This window comes from Rhinoraja longicauda, chromosome 34 (genome assembly GCF_053455715.1).
Source record: "Rhinoraja longicauda isolate Sanriku21f chromosome 34, sRhiLon1.1, whole genome shotgun sequence".
Taxonomy (NCBI): Eukaryota; Metazoa; Chordata; class Chondrichthyes; order Rajiformes; family Arhynchobatidae; genus Rhinoraja; species Rhinoraja longicauda.
In genome coordinates this window covers 24,138,733-24,156,289 of record NC_135986.1, presented here as the reverse complement: position 1 = coordinate 24,156,289, position 17,557 = coordinate 24,138,733, and the positions used below count along the sequence as shown (strand labels likewise).

The 17,557-nt window shown below is 50.5% G+C and overlaps 1 protein-coding gene across 1 annotated transcript in view; it reads left to right on the top strand.

The window, feature by feature from the left end:
• The first annotated feature begins 550 nt into the window (after positions 1–550).
• LOC144609642 (autophagy-related protein 2 homolog A-like) overlaps positions 551–17,557 on the top strand; it is a 91,962-nt gene continuing 74,955 nt past the window's right edge. The window contains 1 exon segment of the mRNA XM_078428143.1: positions 551–918. Coding sequence (XP_078284269.1) covers positions 744–918 — 175 coding nt within the window. The 5' untranslated portion in view covers positions 551–743.

Sequence of the window (17,557 nt, the reverse complement as noted above, 5' to 3'; positions counted from 1 at the left end):
TGCAGGAGGCGCTCTCCCCTCCTCCCATTCACTCCCATTGTCGGGCTGCCATGAGCCCCAGGGGGCGCTCCCCGCCTCCCCGCCTCCCTCCATTCACTCCCATTGCCGGGCCCTCCCCGCCGCCAGGGGGCGCTCCCCGCCTCCCTCCATGCACTCCCATTGCCCAGTGGTCATGGACCCTCCCTTCCTGCAGGGTCGCTCTCCGCTTCCCTCAATTCACTCCCACTGCCTGCAGTTCCTGAGCCCTCCCGTCCTGCAGGGGGCGCTGCCCGCATCCCTCCATTCACTCCCATTGCCGGGCTGCCATGGACCCTCCCCGCCTCCCTCCATTCACTCCAATTGTCTACAGTGCCATGAACCCTCCCGTCCTGCAGGGGGCGCTGCCCGCCTCCCTCCATTCACTCCCATTGCCCAGTGGTCATGGACCCTCCCTTCCTGCAGGGGCGCTCCCCGCCTCCCTCCATTCACTCCCATTGCCGGGCTGCCATGAGCCCTCCCGGCCGCCAGAGGGCAGGAGAGGGGGTGGTCCGCGCATGCGCCGGACAGAGCAGAGCCGCCGTGACAGTGATGGCGGGCGGCCGCTTGTTGTCCCTCTGACCGCCCGCCCGCCCCTCAGCCTCTCTCTATCTCTCTCTATCTCTCTCTCTGCCCTGGGCCTGGGGCAGGGTGGTGCCCCCCCCCCCCCCTCCCCCTCTCTCCCTCCCTCCCCTCCCCCGGCCGCGCTGGGCGATGCTGGGGGTAAGATGTCATGGCTGTTCCCCTGGTCGAGCTCCATCAAGAAGCGGGCCTGCCGCTACCTGCTGCAACACTACCTGGGACACTTCCTGGAGGAGCGCCTCACCCTCCAGCAGCTCAGCCTCGACCTGTACAACGGCAGCGGCCGCCTCCGCGACGTGCAGCTCGACGTGTGGGTAAGAGGCCAGTGACAGTGGCGACGAGCAACACCACTCTGCTGGGACAGTCAGGGTGCAGACTTAACATGGACAGGGTGCAGACCGAACATGGACAGGGTGCAGACCGAACATGGACAGGGTGCAGACTTAACATGGACAGGGTGCAGACCGAACATGGACAGGGTGCAGACCGAACATGGACAGGGTGCAGACCGAACATGGACAGGGTGCAGACTGAACATGGACAGGGTGCAGACCGAACATGGACAGGGTGCAGACCGAACATGGACAGGGTGCAGACTTAACATGGACAGGGTGCAGACTTAACATGGTCAGGGTGCAGACCGAACATGGACAGGGTGCAGATCTAACATGGACAGGGTGCAGACCGAACATGGACAGGGTGTAGAGAAGGCACCTAAGGGCAGTGAGGCACTGTGCAATGATTAACACCACTCTGCTGGGACAGTCAGGGTGCAGACTTAACATGGACAGGGTGCAGACTTAACATGGACAGGGTGCAGACTTAACATGGACAGGGTGCAGACTTAACATGGACAGGGTGCAGACTTAACATGGACAGGGTGCAGACCGAACATGGACAGGGTGCAGATCTAACATGGACAGGGTGTAGAGAAGGCACCTAAGAGCAGTGAGGCACTGTGCAATGATTAACATCACTACTGGGACAGAGCACAGACCTAACATGGACAGGGTGCTGACGTAACATGGATAGGGTGTAGAGAAGGCACCTAGGGCAGTGTGGTACTGTGCAATGATTAACACCACTCTGCTGGGACAGGGTGCAGACTTAACATGGACAGGGTGCAGACCGAACATGGACAGGGTGTAGAGAAGGCACCTAAGGGCAGTGAGGCACTGTGCAATGATTAACACCACTCTGCTGGGACAGGGTGCAGACCTAACATGGACAGGGTGCAGATCTAACATGGACAGGGTGTAGAGAAGGCACATAGGGCACTATGGTACTGTGCAATGATTAACACCACTCTGCTGGGACAGGGTGCAGACCTAACATGGACAGGGCACAGAGAAGGCACCTAGGGCACTATGGTACTGTGCAATGATTAACACCACTCTGCTGGGACAGGGTGCAGACCGAACATGGACAGGGCACAGAGAAGGCACCTAAGGGCAGTGAGGCACTGTGCAATGATTAACATCACTACTGGGACAGAGCACAGATCTAACATGGATAGGGTGCAGACCTAACATGGACAGGGTGCTGACGTAACATGGATAGGGTGTAGAGAAGGCACCTAGGGCAGTGAGGCACTGTGCAATGATTAACACCACTCTGCTGGGACAGGGTGCAGACTTAACATGGATAGGGTGCAGATCTGACATGGATACGGTGCAGATCTAACATGGATAGGGTGCAGATCTAACATGGATAGGGTGCAGATCTAACATGGATAGGGTGTAGAGAAGGCACCTAGGGCAGTGAGGCACTGTGGTACTGTGCAATGATTAACACCAATCTACTGGGACGGTGCAGACCTAACATGGATAGGGTGCAGACCTAACATGGACAGGGTGCAGACCTGACATGGACTGGGTGTAGAGAAGGCACATAGGGCACTGTGGTACTGTGCAATGATTAACACCACTCTGCTGGGACAGGGTGCAGACTTAACATGGACAGGGTGCAGACCTAACATGGATAGGGTGTAGAGAAGGCACCTAAGGGCAGTGAGGCACTGCAATGATTAACACCACTCTGCTGGGACAGGGTGCAGACATGACATGGACTGGGTGCAGATCTATCATGGACAGGGTGCAGACATGACATGGACTGGGTGCAGACCTAACATGGACAGGGTGCAGATCTGACATGGACTGGGTGCTGACCTGACATGGATAGGGTGCTGACCTAACATGGATAGGTGCAGACCTCACATGGATAGGGTGCAGATCTAACAATACAATACAATACAATATATCTTTATTGTCATTGTACCCAGGGGTACAACGAGATTGGGAATGCGCCTCCCATACGATGCAATAATTTAAGTAATTTAGACAGCAGCAACCCAACGAAACGAAACAGTTGTAACAGTTTTGGACAGGGTAAAGTGCAAGTTGATCTATGCGTTGTGGCCATCCGGCTCAGCAGGACCGGTTCATAGCAGCTATGGCCCTGGGGATGAAGCTGTTCCTGAGTCTGGAGGTGCGGGCGTAGAAGGCCTTGTATCGTCTGCCCGATGGAAGGAGTTCGAACAGACAGTTGCAAGGGTGTGAAGAGTCTTTGTGGATGCTGGTGCCTTTTCTGAGGCATCGTGTGTTGTAGATGCCCTCTAAGTCTGGTAGCTGTGTTCCGATGGCCCTCTGAGCTCTATGGACTACCCGCTGTAGAGCTCTCCTCTCTGCCTCCATGCAGCTGAGGTACCACACAGGGATGCCATGCGTTAGGATGCTCTCTGGGTGCAGATGCTCTGGACTGGGTGCAGATCTAACACAGACAGGGTGCAGACCTGACATGGATAGGGTGCAGACCTGACATGGATAGGGTGCAGACCTGACATGGATAGGGTGCAGACCTGACATGGATAGGGTGCAGATCTAACACGGACAGGGTGCAGACCTGACACGGACAGGGTGCAGACCTGACATGGGAAGGGTGCAGAGAAGGCACCTAGGGCAGTGAGGCACTGCAATGATTAACACCACTCTGCTGGGACTGGGTGCAGACCTAACATTGATAGGGTGCAGATCTGACATGGACTGGGTGCAGACCTAACATGGATAGGGTGTAGAGAAGGCACCTAGGGCAGTGGGGTACTGCAATGATTAACACCAATCTACTGGGACTGGGTGCCTAAGAGTACTGGGACTGGGTGCCTAAGAGTACTGGGACTGGGTGCAGACCTAACGGAAAGGGTGCAGACCTGACATGGACAGGGTGCAGAGAAGGCACCCAGGGCAGTGTGGCAATGTGGCACTGTGCAATGATTAACACCACTCTACTGGGACTGGGTGCCTAAGAGTACTGGGACTGGGTGCAGACCTAACGGACAGGGTGCCTTCTCTGCCATGATCTAACATGGAAAGGGTGCAGAGAAGGCACCTAGGACAGTGTGACACTGTGGCACTATGCAATGATTAACATCACTACTGGGACAGAGTACAGATCTGACATTGATAGGGTGCAGATCTGACATGGAAAGGGTGCAGAGAAGGCACCGAGGGCAGTGGGGTACTGCACAATGATCAACACCACTACTGGGACAGAGTTCAGATCTAACATGGAAAGGGTGCAGATGTAAGCTGGAAAGGGTGCTGAGAAGGCACACAGGGCAGTGTGGCACTGTGCAATGGTTAACACCAATTTGCTGGACAGGGTGCAGAGAAGGTTTAAGATGGAAAGGGTGTAAGAAAGGATCTCAGTTGGAAAGGGTGCAGATCTGAGCTCCAAAAGGGTGTAGATCTGAGCTGTATAGGGTGCAGAGAAGGCACCTAGAGCACTGTGGCACTGTGCAATGGGTAACACCACTGCTGGAAAGGGTGCAGAACTAAGCTGTAAAGGGTGCAGAAAACATACCTGGGGCAGTATGGCTGTGTGCAATGAGTAACGCCAATCTGCTGGAAAGGGTGTAGATCTGAACTGGAAAGGGTGCAGAGAGGACACCTCTAGGCAGTGTGTGGCACTGTGCAACGGGTAACACCACTCCATGTGAAAGGGTGCAGAGATCTAAGCTGGAAAGAATGCAGAGAAGGCAGGTTGTGGCACTGCAATGTGTAACACTACTCTGCTGGAAAGGGTGCAGAGATCTAAGCTGGGACTGATGCAGACTGTAGCTGGAAAGGGTGTAGAGGAGGCAGCTCGGGCACTGTGGCAGTGTGGCACTGTGCAATGGGTAACACCACTGCTGGACAGGGTGCAGAGAAGTTGGAAAGGGCGTGGAGAAAATTTAAACGGGAAATAGTGCAGAGAAGACACCTAGTGTGGTGTGACACTGCAATGGGTAACAGCACTCCACTGGAAAGGGGAGATCTCAACTGGAGAGAGTGCAGAGAAGATTTAAGATGTAAAGGGTCATAAGGTCATAAGTGATAGGAGCAGAATTAGACCGTTCGGCTCATCAAGTCTACTCTGTCATTCATTCATGGCTGATCTATCTCTCCCTCCTAACCCCACTCTCCTGCCTTCTCCCCATAACCCCTGACACTCGTACTAATCAAGAGTCTATCTATCTCTGCTTTAAAAACTGACTCGGCCTGCACAGATATCTGTGGTAAAGAATTCCACAGAATCACCGCCCTCTAAGTAAAGAAATTCCTCCTCATCTCCTTCCTAAAGGTACATCCTTTAATGCTGAGGCTGTGCCCTCTGGTCCTAGACTCTCCCACTAGTGGAAACACCCTCTCCACATCCACTCTATCCAAGCCTTTCACTCTTAGGTACGTTTCAATGAGGTCCCCTCCCATCCTTCTAAACTCCAGCGAGTACAGGCCCAGTGCCGACAAACGCTCATCATATATTAACCCACTCATTACTGGGATCATTCTTGCAAAGGGGACAGAGAGAATATCGAAGTTGCAAAGGTTTCAGAGAATATTTAAGCTCAGTAAAGCTGTGGCACCTCGAGCAATGTGCAGCGTTTATAACACCAATCTGCTGGTAAGAGGGCATAGAAGAGCTAAGATGGACAAAATGCGAGAAGATTGAAGCTGGAAAGGGTGTAGAGAATATCTAAGTTGGAAATGGTGCAGAGAAGATTCTAAACTGGAAAGGGTCCAGAGAAGATTTAAGGTGCAAAGGGTGCAGAGACGATTTGTCTGGAAGGAGTGTGGACAAGATTTAAGATGGAAAGGGAGATAGCTTGATTGGTTTAAGGTGGTGGGGGGGGGGGGGGGGGGGGGAAGATTTAATGCACAAAGGGTGGTAGGTATATGAATCGAGCTGCCAAATGAGTTGTTGAGGCAGGTAGGATAAGTTTAGAGGGAACTAGATAGAGCTCTTAAGGATAGCGGAGCCAGGGGGTATGGGGAGAAGGCAGGAACGGGGTACTGATTGAAAATGATCAGCCATGATCACATTGAATGGTGGTGCTGGCTCGAAGGGCCGAATGGCCTCCTCCTGCACCTATTGTCTATTGTCTATAAAATGTGTAAGAAAGAACTGTAGATGCTGGTTTAAATCGAAGGTGGATACAAAATGCTGGAGTAACTCAGAAGGAAGGAATTCCTTCTCTCCAGAGATGCTGCCTGTCCCGCTGAGTTACTCCAGCATTTTGTGTCTACTGAGGTTTAGATTTTTAGATTTAGATTCAGAGATACAGCGCAGAAACGGGCCCTTCGGCCCACTGGGTCCGCGCCGCCCAGCGATCCCCGCACATTAACACTATCCTACACACACTAGGGACAATTTTTACATTTGCCCAGCCAATTAACCTACATACCTGTACGTCTTTGGAGTGTGGGAGGAAACCGAAGATCTCGGAGAAAACCCACGCAGGTCACGGGGAGAACGTACAAACTCCGTACAGACGGCGCCCGTAGTCAGGATTGAACCTGAGTCTCCGGCGCTGCATTCGCTGTAAGGCAGCAACTCTACCGCTGCGCCACCGTGCCGATATGGGATATCTCACGCAGGTGGGATGAGTGTAGACGGGGCATGTTGGTCGGCATGGGAAAGTTGGGCGAAAGGGTTTGTTTCCGTGCTGTATGACTCTGACTCTATGACCAATCTTGTCATCAGTCTCGAAATATAATTGTAATTGTAATTAATTTTTTATTAGCCGAGTATGTAAACATGCAAGGAATTTAATTTGGCGACAGTCGTACAAAAAAAGCAGCAACATGCATAACCACATAAAAATTAAACATAGACTTAAACAGCCACCGCAGCAGAGTGTGGGAATCCCCAGGGCACACAGCATAAGTAGAGACCCACAGCCATCAATAGACAATAGGTGCAACAGGAGGCCATTCGGCCCTTCGAGCCAGCACCGCCATTCAATGTGATCATGGCTGATCATTCTCAATCAGTACCCCGTTCCTGCCTTCTCTTAAGGATAGCGGAGTCAGGGGGTATGGGGAGAAGGCAGGAACGGGGTACTGATTGAGAATGATCAGCCATGATCACATTGAATGGTGGTGCGTACAGGCTCGAAGGGCCGAAAGGCCTCCTCCTGCACCTATTGTCTGTTGTCTATTGTACACTAAAAACATACAAACACAGACCCAAACAGCAAAGGAAACAAATACGAGAAAGGCTGTTGGCGTGGCTGCCATGTATGCCTCCAGCGAATAACACTAATAATTAACGTAACCATACTTTGTATCTATAGTTAGACAATATAATTAAAGCTTGTACATACAGCTAGACAAACATAACTGTACCTATATAATATGACTCTTGCTTGTAGAAATAGCTAGTTAATATAACTAAAGCTAGTTAATATAGGTATAGCTAGTTCACACTCGCGGACTACAGCTAGAGCCTACAGCTAGAGCCAGTACCTACAACTAGTTAATGTAGACACAAAATGCTGGAGTAACTCAGCGGGTCAGGCAGCATCTCGGGAGAGAAGGAATGGGTGACGTTTCGGGTCGAGACCCTTCTTCAGACTAATGTCAGGGGAGGGGGCGGGACATAGATGGGATGTAGACGGAGGCAGGAAGAATGGTGGGAGAAATACAGCAGATGTTCCAGATGTCAACTTCTCTACATCGGCGAGACCGATCGTTTCGCTGAACATCTCCGCTCAGTCCGACTCAAACAACCTGATCTCCCGGTGGCTCAGCACTTCAACTCCTCCTCCCACTCACAATCTGACCTTTCTGTCCTGGGCCTACTCCATTGTCAGAGAGAGGCCCAGCGTAAATTGGAGGAACAGCACCTCATATTTCGCTTGGGCAGTTTACACCCCAGTGGTATGAACATAGACTTCTCTAACTTCAGATAGTTTCTGCTTCCCCTCTCTATCCCCTCCCCTTCCCAGTTCTCCCACCATTCTTCCTGTCTCCAACTACATCTTATCTTTGTCCCGCCCCCTCCCCTGACATCAGTCTGAAGAAGGGTCTCGACCTGAAACGTTACCAATTCCTTCTCTCCCGAGGTGCTGCCTGACCCACTGAGTTACTCCAGCATTTTGTGTCTACATTCGATTTAAACCAGCATCTGCAGTTTTTTTTCCTACAGCTAGTTAATACAGCTATAGATAGTTAATGTAACTATAGCTTGCTTAAATCACAAACTAACCAATTTACCGCTTAAAAATTATATATAAAACCAGGACTAGAAACACAGCTGAATGGTTTAACAAATAAACTGTGTAGGAAGGAAATGCAGATGCTGGTTTAATCCGAAGATAGACACAAAATGCTGGAGTAACTCAGCGGGACAGGCAGCATCTCTGGAGAGAAGGAATGGGTGAGGTTTCTGGCAGTCTGTAGAAGGGTCTCGACCCATTCCTTCTCTCCAGAGATGCTGCCTGTCCCGCTGAGTTACTCCAGCATGTTTGTGCCATGTTAACAGATAAACTGTCCAGTTAATAGCACTGGAAATTGGCTGGTTAATATAACTGAAGCTTCCTTAAACCACAGCCTAACCAATTAATGCCCTAAAAATCACAAATGTTGGCGCCAGAAACAGATTTGTGGGTGAAACAAAGAATTTCACTGTATCTAGGTAGATGTGCCAATAAAGTATCATTAAATCATTGAATGATTGAGCCGGTGGCACAGCGGTAGAGTTGCTGCCTCACAGCGCCAGAGACCCAGGTTCCATCCTGACTACGGGCGCTGTCTGTATGGAGTTTGTACGTTCTCCCCGTGCCCTGCGTGGGTTTTCTCCGGGCGCTCCGGTTTCCTCCCACACTCCAAAGGCGTGCAGGTTTGTAGGTTAATTGGCTTGGTATAAATGTAAAATTGTCCCTAGTGTGTGTGGGATAGTGTTTGTGTGCGGGGATCGCTGGGCGGCACGGACTCGGTGGGCCGAAGGGCCTGTTTCCGTGCTGTATCTCTAAACAAAACTAAACAATCATTGAAATAAAACCAGAAATTGCTCTAAACACTCAGTTGAATGCGTTAACAGATAAAATTATCGTTGTAAAGATGAAGTGCTGAAGGAACTCAGTGGGGAAGGCAGTTTGTGACAATAATAAACTGAATTAAACTAAACTAATTAGCCATAGGCACCACAGTGCCTCAAATAGTCTTGTCACAAATCTGTAAACTCTCCACTTAATACTTCCAGTTATAGTTATATTAACTAGTCAAATTAAAATGGACTTGATTAAACTGTGAACTGAGCAATTAATCTCTTAATAATTAAACATAAAGGTTGAAATTAGTGGAAGCATGCAGTTGGATGCATTAACAGATAAAGCTAATTGCTACATGTGACAATAAATTGATCTTGAAAGCTCTAAAGATGGTGTCAAGTTAAGAAAAGGGGACGTACAACGAGATCTGGGTGTCCTAGTGCATCAGTCACTGAAAGGAAGCATGCTGGTACAGCAGGCAGTGAAGAAAGCCAATGGAATGTTGACCTTCATAACAAGAGGAGTTGAGTATAGGAGCAAAGATGTCCTTCTGCAGTTGTACAGGGCCCTAGTGAGACCGCACCTGGAGTACTGTGTGCAGTTTTGGTCTCCAAATTTGAGGAAGGATATTCTTGCTATTGAGGGCGTGCAGCGTAGGTTCACCAGGTTAATTCCCGGAATGGCGTGACTGTCATATGTTGAATGACTGGAGCGACTAGGCTTGTATACACTGGAATTTAGAAGGATGAGAGGGGATCTTATCGAAACATATAAGATTATTAAGGGTTTGGACACGTTAGAGGCAGGAAACATGTTCCCAATGTTGGGGGAGTCCAGAACCAGGGGCCACAGTTTAAGAGTAAAGGGTCGGCCATTTAGAACGGAGATGAGGAAAAACTTTTTCAGTCAGAGAGTTGTGAATCTGTGGGATTCTCTGCCTCAGAAGGCAGTGGAGGCCAATTCTCTGAATGCATTCAAGAGAGAGCTTGATAGAGCTCTTAAGGATAGCGGAGTCAGGGGGTGTGGGGAGAAGGCAGGAACGGGGTACTGATTGAGAATGATCAGCCATGATCACATTGAATGGTGGTGCTGGCTTGAAGGGCCGAATGGCCTACTCCTGCACCTATTGTCTATTGCCTATTGCCTAAACGCAAAGAGCAGCTAAATACACCACAGGTACCTTAGGGAGCGTTTCACAGTGCAGATGCCCCACAGAAAGCATTTTATCGGGATGCATTTCAGCACGGTTTGGGAACAGCTCCATCCAAGACCCGCGAGAAATCGCAGTGAATTATAGACGCAGCCCAGACCATCGCACAAACCAACCTCCCTTCCATCGACTCCATCTCCACCTTACGCTGCCTCGGCAAGGCCAGCAGCACAATCAAGGACCAGTCTCACCCCCGGCCACTCCCTCTCCTCCCCTCTCCCATCGGGCAAGAGGTACAGAAGCGTGAAAACACACACCTCCAGATTCAGGGACAGTTTCTTCCCGGCTGTTATCAGGCAACTGAACCGTCCTACCACAACCAGAGAGCAGGGCTGAACTACCATCTACCTCATTGGTGACCCTCGGACTATCCTTGATCAGACTTTGCTGGCTTTACCTTGCACTAGACGTTATTCCCTTATCATGTATCTGTACACTGTAAATGGCTCGATTGTAATCGTGTGTTGTCTTTCCGCTGACTGGTTAGCACGCAACAAAAGCTTTTCACTGTACCTCGGTACACGTGACAATAAACTAATCTGAACTGAGTGTTTAACAAACAATCTTTTCATGAATGTGTAAACTTGCCAGTAAATAGCACTGAAAATTGCATAGCTAATATAACTACTGCTTGACTAAACTATAAACTAACCAATTAAACCATAAAACTAGAAATTGCTGGAACTAGTCGGTTGGATGTGTTAACCGATAACCGTGCAGTGCGGCACGGTGGCACAGCGGTAGAGTTGCTGCCTCACAGCGCCAGAGACCCGGGTTCAATCCTGTTTGTACGAAGTTTGTACGTTCTCCCCGTGACCTGCGTGGGTATTTTGTGGGTTTTCATCCTGGAGCTCCAGTTTCCTCCCACACTCCAAAGACGTTCAGGTTTGTAGGCTAATTGGATGCGGTAAAAATTGTAACTTGTCCCTAACGTGTAGGATGGTGCTTGTGTACGGGATCGCTGGTCGGCGTGGACTCGGTGGCCTGAGGGGCCTATTTCATCGCTGTATTTCTAAACTAAACTAAAGGCAACTCTCTCGTTGCGGACATTGGACTTTGTCCCTGGATCTATCGCGCTACAATTTTTAGTTTTAGTTTAGTTTGGTTTAGAGATACAGCGCGAAAACAGGCCCTTCGGCCCACCGGGTCTGTGCCGACCTGCAATCTCCGCACACTAACACTATCCTACACACACTGGGGACAATTTACATTTATACATTTATACCAAGCCAGGTATTTATTTCACAAAATGCTGGAGTAACTCAGCAGGTCAGGCAGCATCTCAGGAGAGAGGGAATCGGTGATGATTCGGGTCGAGACCCTTGTTCAGACTGATGTCGGGGGGGGGGGGGGGCGGGGCGGGACAAAGGAAGGATATAGGAGGAGACAGGAAGATAGAGGGAGAACTGGGAAGGGGGAGGGGAAGAGAGGGACAGAGGAACTATCTAAAGTTGGAGAAGTCAATGTTCATACCGCTGGGTTGCAAGCTGCCCAAGCGAAATATGAGGTGCTGTTCCCCCAATTTCCGGTGGGCCTCTCTATGGCACTGGAGGAGGCCCATGACAGAAAGGTCAGACTGGGAGTGGGAGGGGGAGTTGAAGTGCTGAGCCACTGGGAGATCAGGTTGGTTAAGGCGGACTGAGCGAAGGCGTTGAGCGAAACGATCGCCGAGCCTGCGTATGGTTTCGCCGATGTAAAGAAGTTGACATCCAGAGCAGCGGATACAATAGATGAGGTTGGAGGAGGTGCAGGTGTACCTCTGTCTCACCTGGAAAGACTGTTTGGGTGCTTGGGTGGAGTTGAGGGGGGAGGTAAAGGGACAGGTGTTGCATCTCGTGCGGTTGCAGGGGAACGTGCCCGGGGATGGGGTGGTTTGGGTAGGAAGGGACGAGTGGACCAGGGAGTTACGGAGGGAACGGTCTCTGCAGAACGCAGAGAGGGGAGGGGATGGGAAGATGTGGCCAGTGGGGTCCCGTTGTAGGTGATGGGAATGTTGGCGGATGATTTGTTGGATACGCTGGCTGGTGGGGTGGAAGGTGAGAACGAGGGGGTCATGGGGAATGGGGGGAGGGGGAGCAAGAGCGGAGCTGCGGGATGTAGAAGAGACCCTAGTGAGAGCCTCATCTATAATGGAAGAGGGGAAGCCCCATTTCCTGAAGAATGAGGACATCTCTGATGCTCCTGAAGATACCAAGCCAATTAACCAATTACACCAAGACAATTAACCGACAAACCTGTACGTCTTTGGAGTGTGGGAGGAAAATGAAGAATTTGGGAGTAACCCATACGGTCTCGGGGAGAACGTACAAACTCAGTACAGACAGCGTCCGTGGTCAGGATCGAACCAGGGTCTATGGAGCTGTAAGACAACAATCCTACTGCTGCACCACCTAATGCTGAGAACTTTACTCTGCACTCTGTATCTTTCTCACTACTCTACCTATTATACCCGAGTTTGGCTTGATTGAACTCGATTAGAGTCACGAGTCAAGTCTAGAGTGCTTTATTGTCATGTGTCCCGAAATGGAACAAATGAAATTCTCGAAGACAGACACAGAAAGCTGGAGTAACTCAGCGGGACGGGCAGCATCTCTGGAGAGAATGAATGGGTGACGTTTCTGGCCGAGACCCTCCTTCAGACTGAGAAGGGCCTCGATCCGAAACGTCACCTATTCCTTTTCTCCAGAGATGCTGCCTGACCCGCTGAGTTACTCCAGCTTTCTGTGTCTATCTTTGGTTTAAACCAGCATCCGCATTTCCTTCCTACACAATGAAATTCTTACTTGCAGCAGCAAAACAGAATATGTAAACATAGTACACTGTAAACAACATAATAGACTAGACCAAGTGGACCCGTTGGACCCAAACCTCTCCTGTATTGGTACAGCACCCTCTCCCCCCTCCCCTCTCTCCCCCCCCTGCCCTCCCCCTCTCCTCTTCCCTCCTCCCCTTCCCCCTTCCCTCCCCATCCTCCCTCCCTCCCCCCGCCACCCCCTCCCTCCACCCCCACACACACACACACACACACACACACACACACACACACACACACACACACACACACACACACACACACCACACACACACACACACACACCACACACACACACACACACACACACACACACACACACACACACACACACACACACACACACACACACACACAACAAAAAGGGATACGGGGAGACGTCACAGGCACGGGTTACTGATTGTGGATGATCAGCCATGATCACAATGAATGACGGTGCTGGCTGGAAGGGCCAAATGGCCTCCTCCTGCACCTATTGTCTATGTTTTTATGAAACCGGAGCACCCGGAGAAAACCTAGGTAGTCACGGGACGGGGAGATCGTGCAAACTCCACACACACAGCACCCGAGGTCAGAATCGGACGTCTGTGGCCCTCTGTAAATCGCCTCTTGTGTGTATGGATTGGATGAGAAAGTGGGATAGCATGGAACTGGCGTGAATGGGTGACCGATGGTTTGAGCCGCTGGGCCAAAGGGCCTGTTTCCATGTAGGAGAAAAAAAACACAGATGCTGGTTTAAATCGAAGGTAGACGCAAAATGCTGGAGTAACTCAGCGGGTCAGGCAGCATCTCTGGAGAGAAAGGAAGGGCGGAACCCCTCTTCAGGGATTCTGAGGAAAGGTTCCGACACAAAATGTCACCCATCCTTTTACTCCAGCAATTTGTGTATGTCTTCGGGAGAAACTAGCACCTGCAGTTCCTTTCTACGCACTCACTTCCCTGCATCCCCTCTCCCCCCATCCCTCCCCCACCCAAGTCGTACCGACTTCAAAGTCGTCTTGTCGAGTCTCATTGACTGTAACTCGTTTTCACCTAGGCCCACAGCTAACAATGGCCTGTCTCCTTTATCACCGTAACTCTTTTTGCGCATCTTTCATTCACTCTTATCGAAACATATACGGTTATTCAGGGGTTGGACACGCTAGAGGCAGGAAACATGTTCCCAATGTTGGGGGGAGTCCAGAACCAGGGGGCCACACAGTTTAAGAATAAGGGGTCGGCCGTTTAGAACGGAGATGAGGAAAAACTTTTTCAGTCAGAGAGTTGTGAATCTGTGGAATTCACTGCCTCAGAAGGCAGTGGAGGCCAATTCTCTGGATGCTTTCAAGAGAGAGCTAGATAGAGCTCTTAAGGATAGCGGAGTCAGGGGGTATGGGGAGAAGGCAGGAACGGGGTACTGATTGAGAATGATCAGCCATGATCACATTGAATGGCGGTGCGTACAGGCTCGAAGGGCCGAATGGCCTCCTCCTGCACCTATTGTCTATTGTTCTGTTTCACCGTCTACATCACCGTCTATATCTCTTGTCCCCCTCTCCCCCGCCTCTCAGTCTGAAGAAGGGTCTCGACCCGAAAAGTCACCCATTCCTTCTCTCCAGAGATGCTGCCTGACCCGCTGAGTTACTCCACCATTTTGTGTCTATCTTCGGTTTAAAGCAGCATCTGCAGTTCCTTCCCACACAATGTTCATACTGTTGGGTGATAAACTACCCAAACGCTCTGTGCTAATGCCCAGATAGAACACAGCACATGGAGCAGAACAGCCCAAGACCATGCCCTTCGGCCCACATTGTCTCCTGTGGTGATATCCACACCCACTTAAGAGGTCACAGGGCCTCTGTTTAACATCTCATCTGATTGATGGTAACTCTGATTACGCAGTATTCCTCCAGCACTCTATTTTACATGGTCGTAAGTCACAAGGCCACAAGGAATGGTAGAACAAGGCCATTCGGCCCATCAAGTCTACTCCCCCATTCAATCGTGGCTGATCTATCTCTCCCTCCTAACCCCATTCTCCTGCCTTCTCCCCATAACCCCTGACACCCGCACTAATCAAGGAACACCAGTACTAATCAAGAAACACCAGTACTAATCAAGGAACACCAGTACTAATCAAGGAACACCAGTACTAATCAAGGAACACCCGCACTAATCAAGGAACACCCGCACTAATCAAGGAACACCAGTACTAATCAAGGAACACCCGCACTAATCAAGGAACACCAGTACTAATCAAGGAACACCCGCACTAATCAAGGAACACCCGCACTAATCAAGGAACACCAGTACTAATCAAGGAACACCCGCACTAATCAAGGAACACCAGTACTAATCAAGGAACACCCGCACTAATCAAGGAACACCAGTACTAATCAAGGAACACCCGCACTAATCAAGGAACACCCACACTAATCAAGGAACACCCGCACTAATCAAGGAACACCCGCACTAATCAAGGAACACCAGTACTAATCAAGGAACACCAGTACTAATCAAGGAACACCAGTACTAATCAAGAATGGTCTTGGGCCTGAGGAACAGGGGCGAGGGTGGAAGTCGCAAGTTCACAAGTTACAGGAGTAGAATTAGGCCATTCGGCCCATCGAGTCCACTCCGCCATTCAATCATGGCTGATCTTTTTCTCTGAGAGGTTTGGGGCGCATGGGGTCCACTTGGTCTAGTAACCATCTAAACCTGTCTTATCCATGTAGGACAAAGGGGGAACTGGCGTGGGGAGGAGGGGGGATTTGAAACTTTCTAAGCGCCCTTTATGGGCAACTACTTGCATACCTTGGGAATGCATGCAAAGACTTTCACTGTGGCTTGTCACATGTGACAATATAGTATTCACTTCAAGTCAATTCAACACCTGTTCCCAATGTTGGGGGAGTCCAGAACCAGGGGCCACACAGTTTAAGAATATGGGGTCGGCCATTTAGAACGGAGATGAGGAAAAACTTTTTCAGTCAGAGAGTTGTGAATCTGTGGAATTCTCTGCCTCAGAAGGCAGTGGAGGCCAATTCTCTGAATGCATTCAAGAGAGAGCTAGATAGAGCTCTTAAGGATAGCGGAGTCAGGGGAGTATGGGGAGAAGGCAGGAACGGGGTACTGATTGAGAATGATCAGCCACGATCACATTGAATGGCGGTGCTGGCTCGAAGGGCCGAATGGCCTCCCTCCTCCTGCACCTATTTTCTATGTTTCTATCTATGTCTCTATGTTTTCAAGAGAGAGTTAGATGTAGCCCTTCGGGCTCACGGAATCAAGGGATTATTGGGGGGAAAGCAGGAACGGGGTACTGATTCTGGATGATCAGCCAAGATGGCGGTGCTGGCTCGAAGAGCCGAATGGCCTGCCGCTGTTTTCCATGTTTGTGATGAGCCGCTGTGTGGGTCTTGAAGTGGGTGGCCGGGTGACGTTGCCTTGTTTTGCTGCTCAGGCCGTTTGGACAGTGACAACACCGGACTCGGAAATCCTTTGGCTCGCTCGTAGGGGGAGACCACGCGCTGTTTTGTGTTAGTTGTTAGTTCTCGAGCTTTGTGTTTGTGTGTGTGTGTGTGTGTGTGTGTGTGTGTGGGGTGTGTGTGTGTGTGGGGTGTGTGTGTGTGTGTGTGTGTGTGTGTGTGTGTGTGTGTGTGTGTGTGTGTGTGTGTGTGTGTGTGTGTGTGTGTGTGTGTGTTCGAGTGGAGGCTGGAGTGGGGGTGGGGGGGGAGAGTTGGACAGGCGGGTTACTTGACACTCATCAGGCATGTTGTTTATACACATTCCCGAATCCTGAGCACGGGGTTTTCACCTCTTGTGCACGAGGGAGGAACGAGGGGCTGATGCAAGGATGTGGACAGAGGGCTTTGCAAAGGGCACAGAGGAAGCTCACCAGATGGATGCAGGGAGAAACTGTGGATGCTGGTTTAAACCAAAGTCACACAGACACACTGACACAGACACACACTGACACAGACACACTGACAAACTGACACAGGCACACTGACACACACACACACTGACACACACACACTGACACACACACACTGACACACACACACACACACACTGACACACACACACTGACACACACACACTGACACACACGCACTGACACACACACACTGACACACACACACTGACACACACACACTGACACACACACACTGACACAGACACACTGACAAACTGACACAGGCACACTGACACACACACACACTGACACAGACACACACTGACACAGACACACACTGACACAGACACACTGACAAACTGACACAGGCACACTGACACAGGACACACACTGACATAGACACACGCACACACAGACACAGACACAGACACATGCGCACACAGACACGCACGCGCACACTGTCACACTGACACACACGTGCACACAGACACACTGACACTGACACACAGAGACACACGCACACAGACACACGCGCGCACAGATTCACAACTCTCTGACTGAAAAAGTTTTTCCTCATCTCCGTTCTAAATGGCCTACCCCTTATTCTTAAACTGTGGCCCCTGGTTCTGGACTCCCCCAACATTGGGAACATGTTTCCTGCCTCTAACGTGTCCAACCCCTTAATAATCTTATACGTTTCGATAAGATCCCCTCTCATCCTTCTAAATTCCA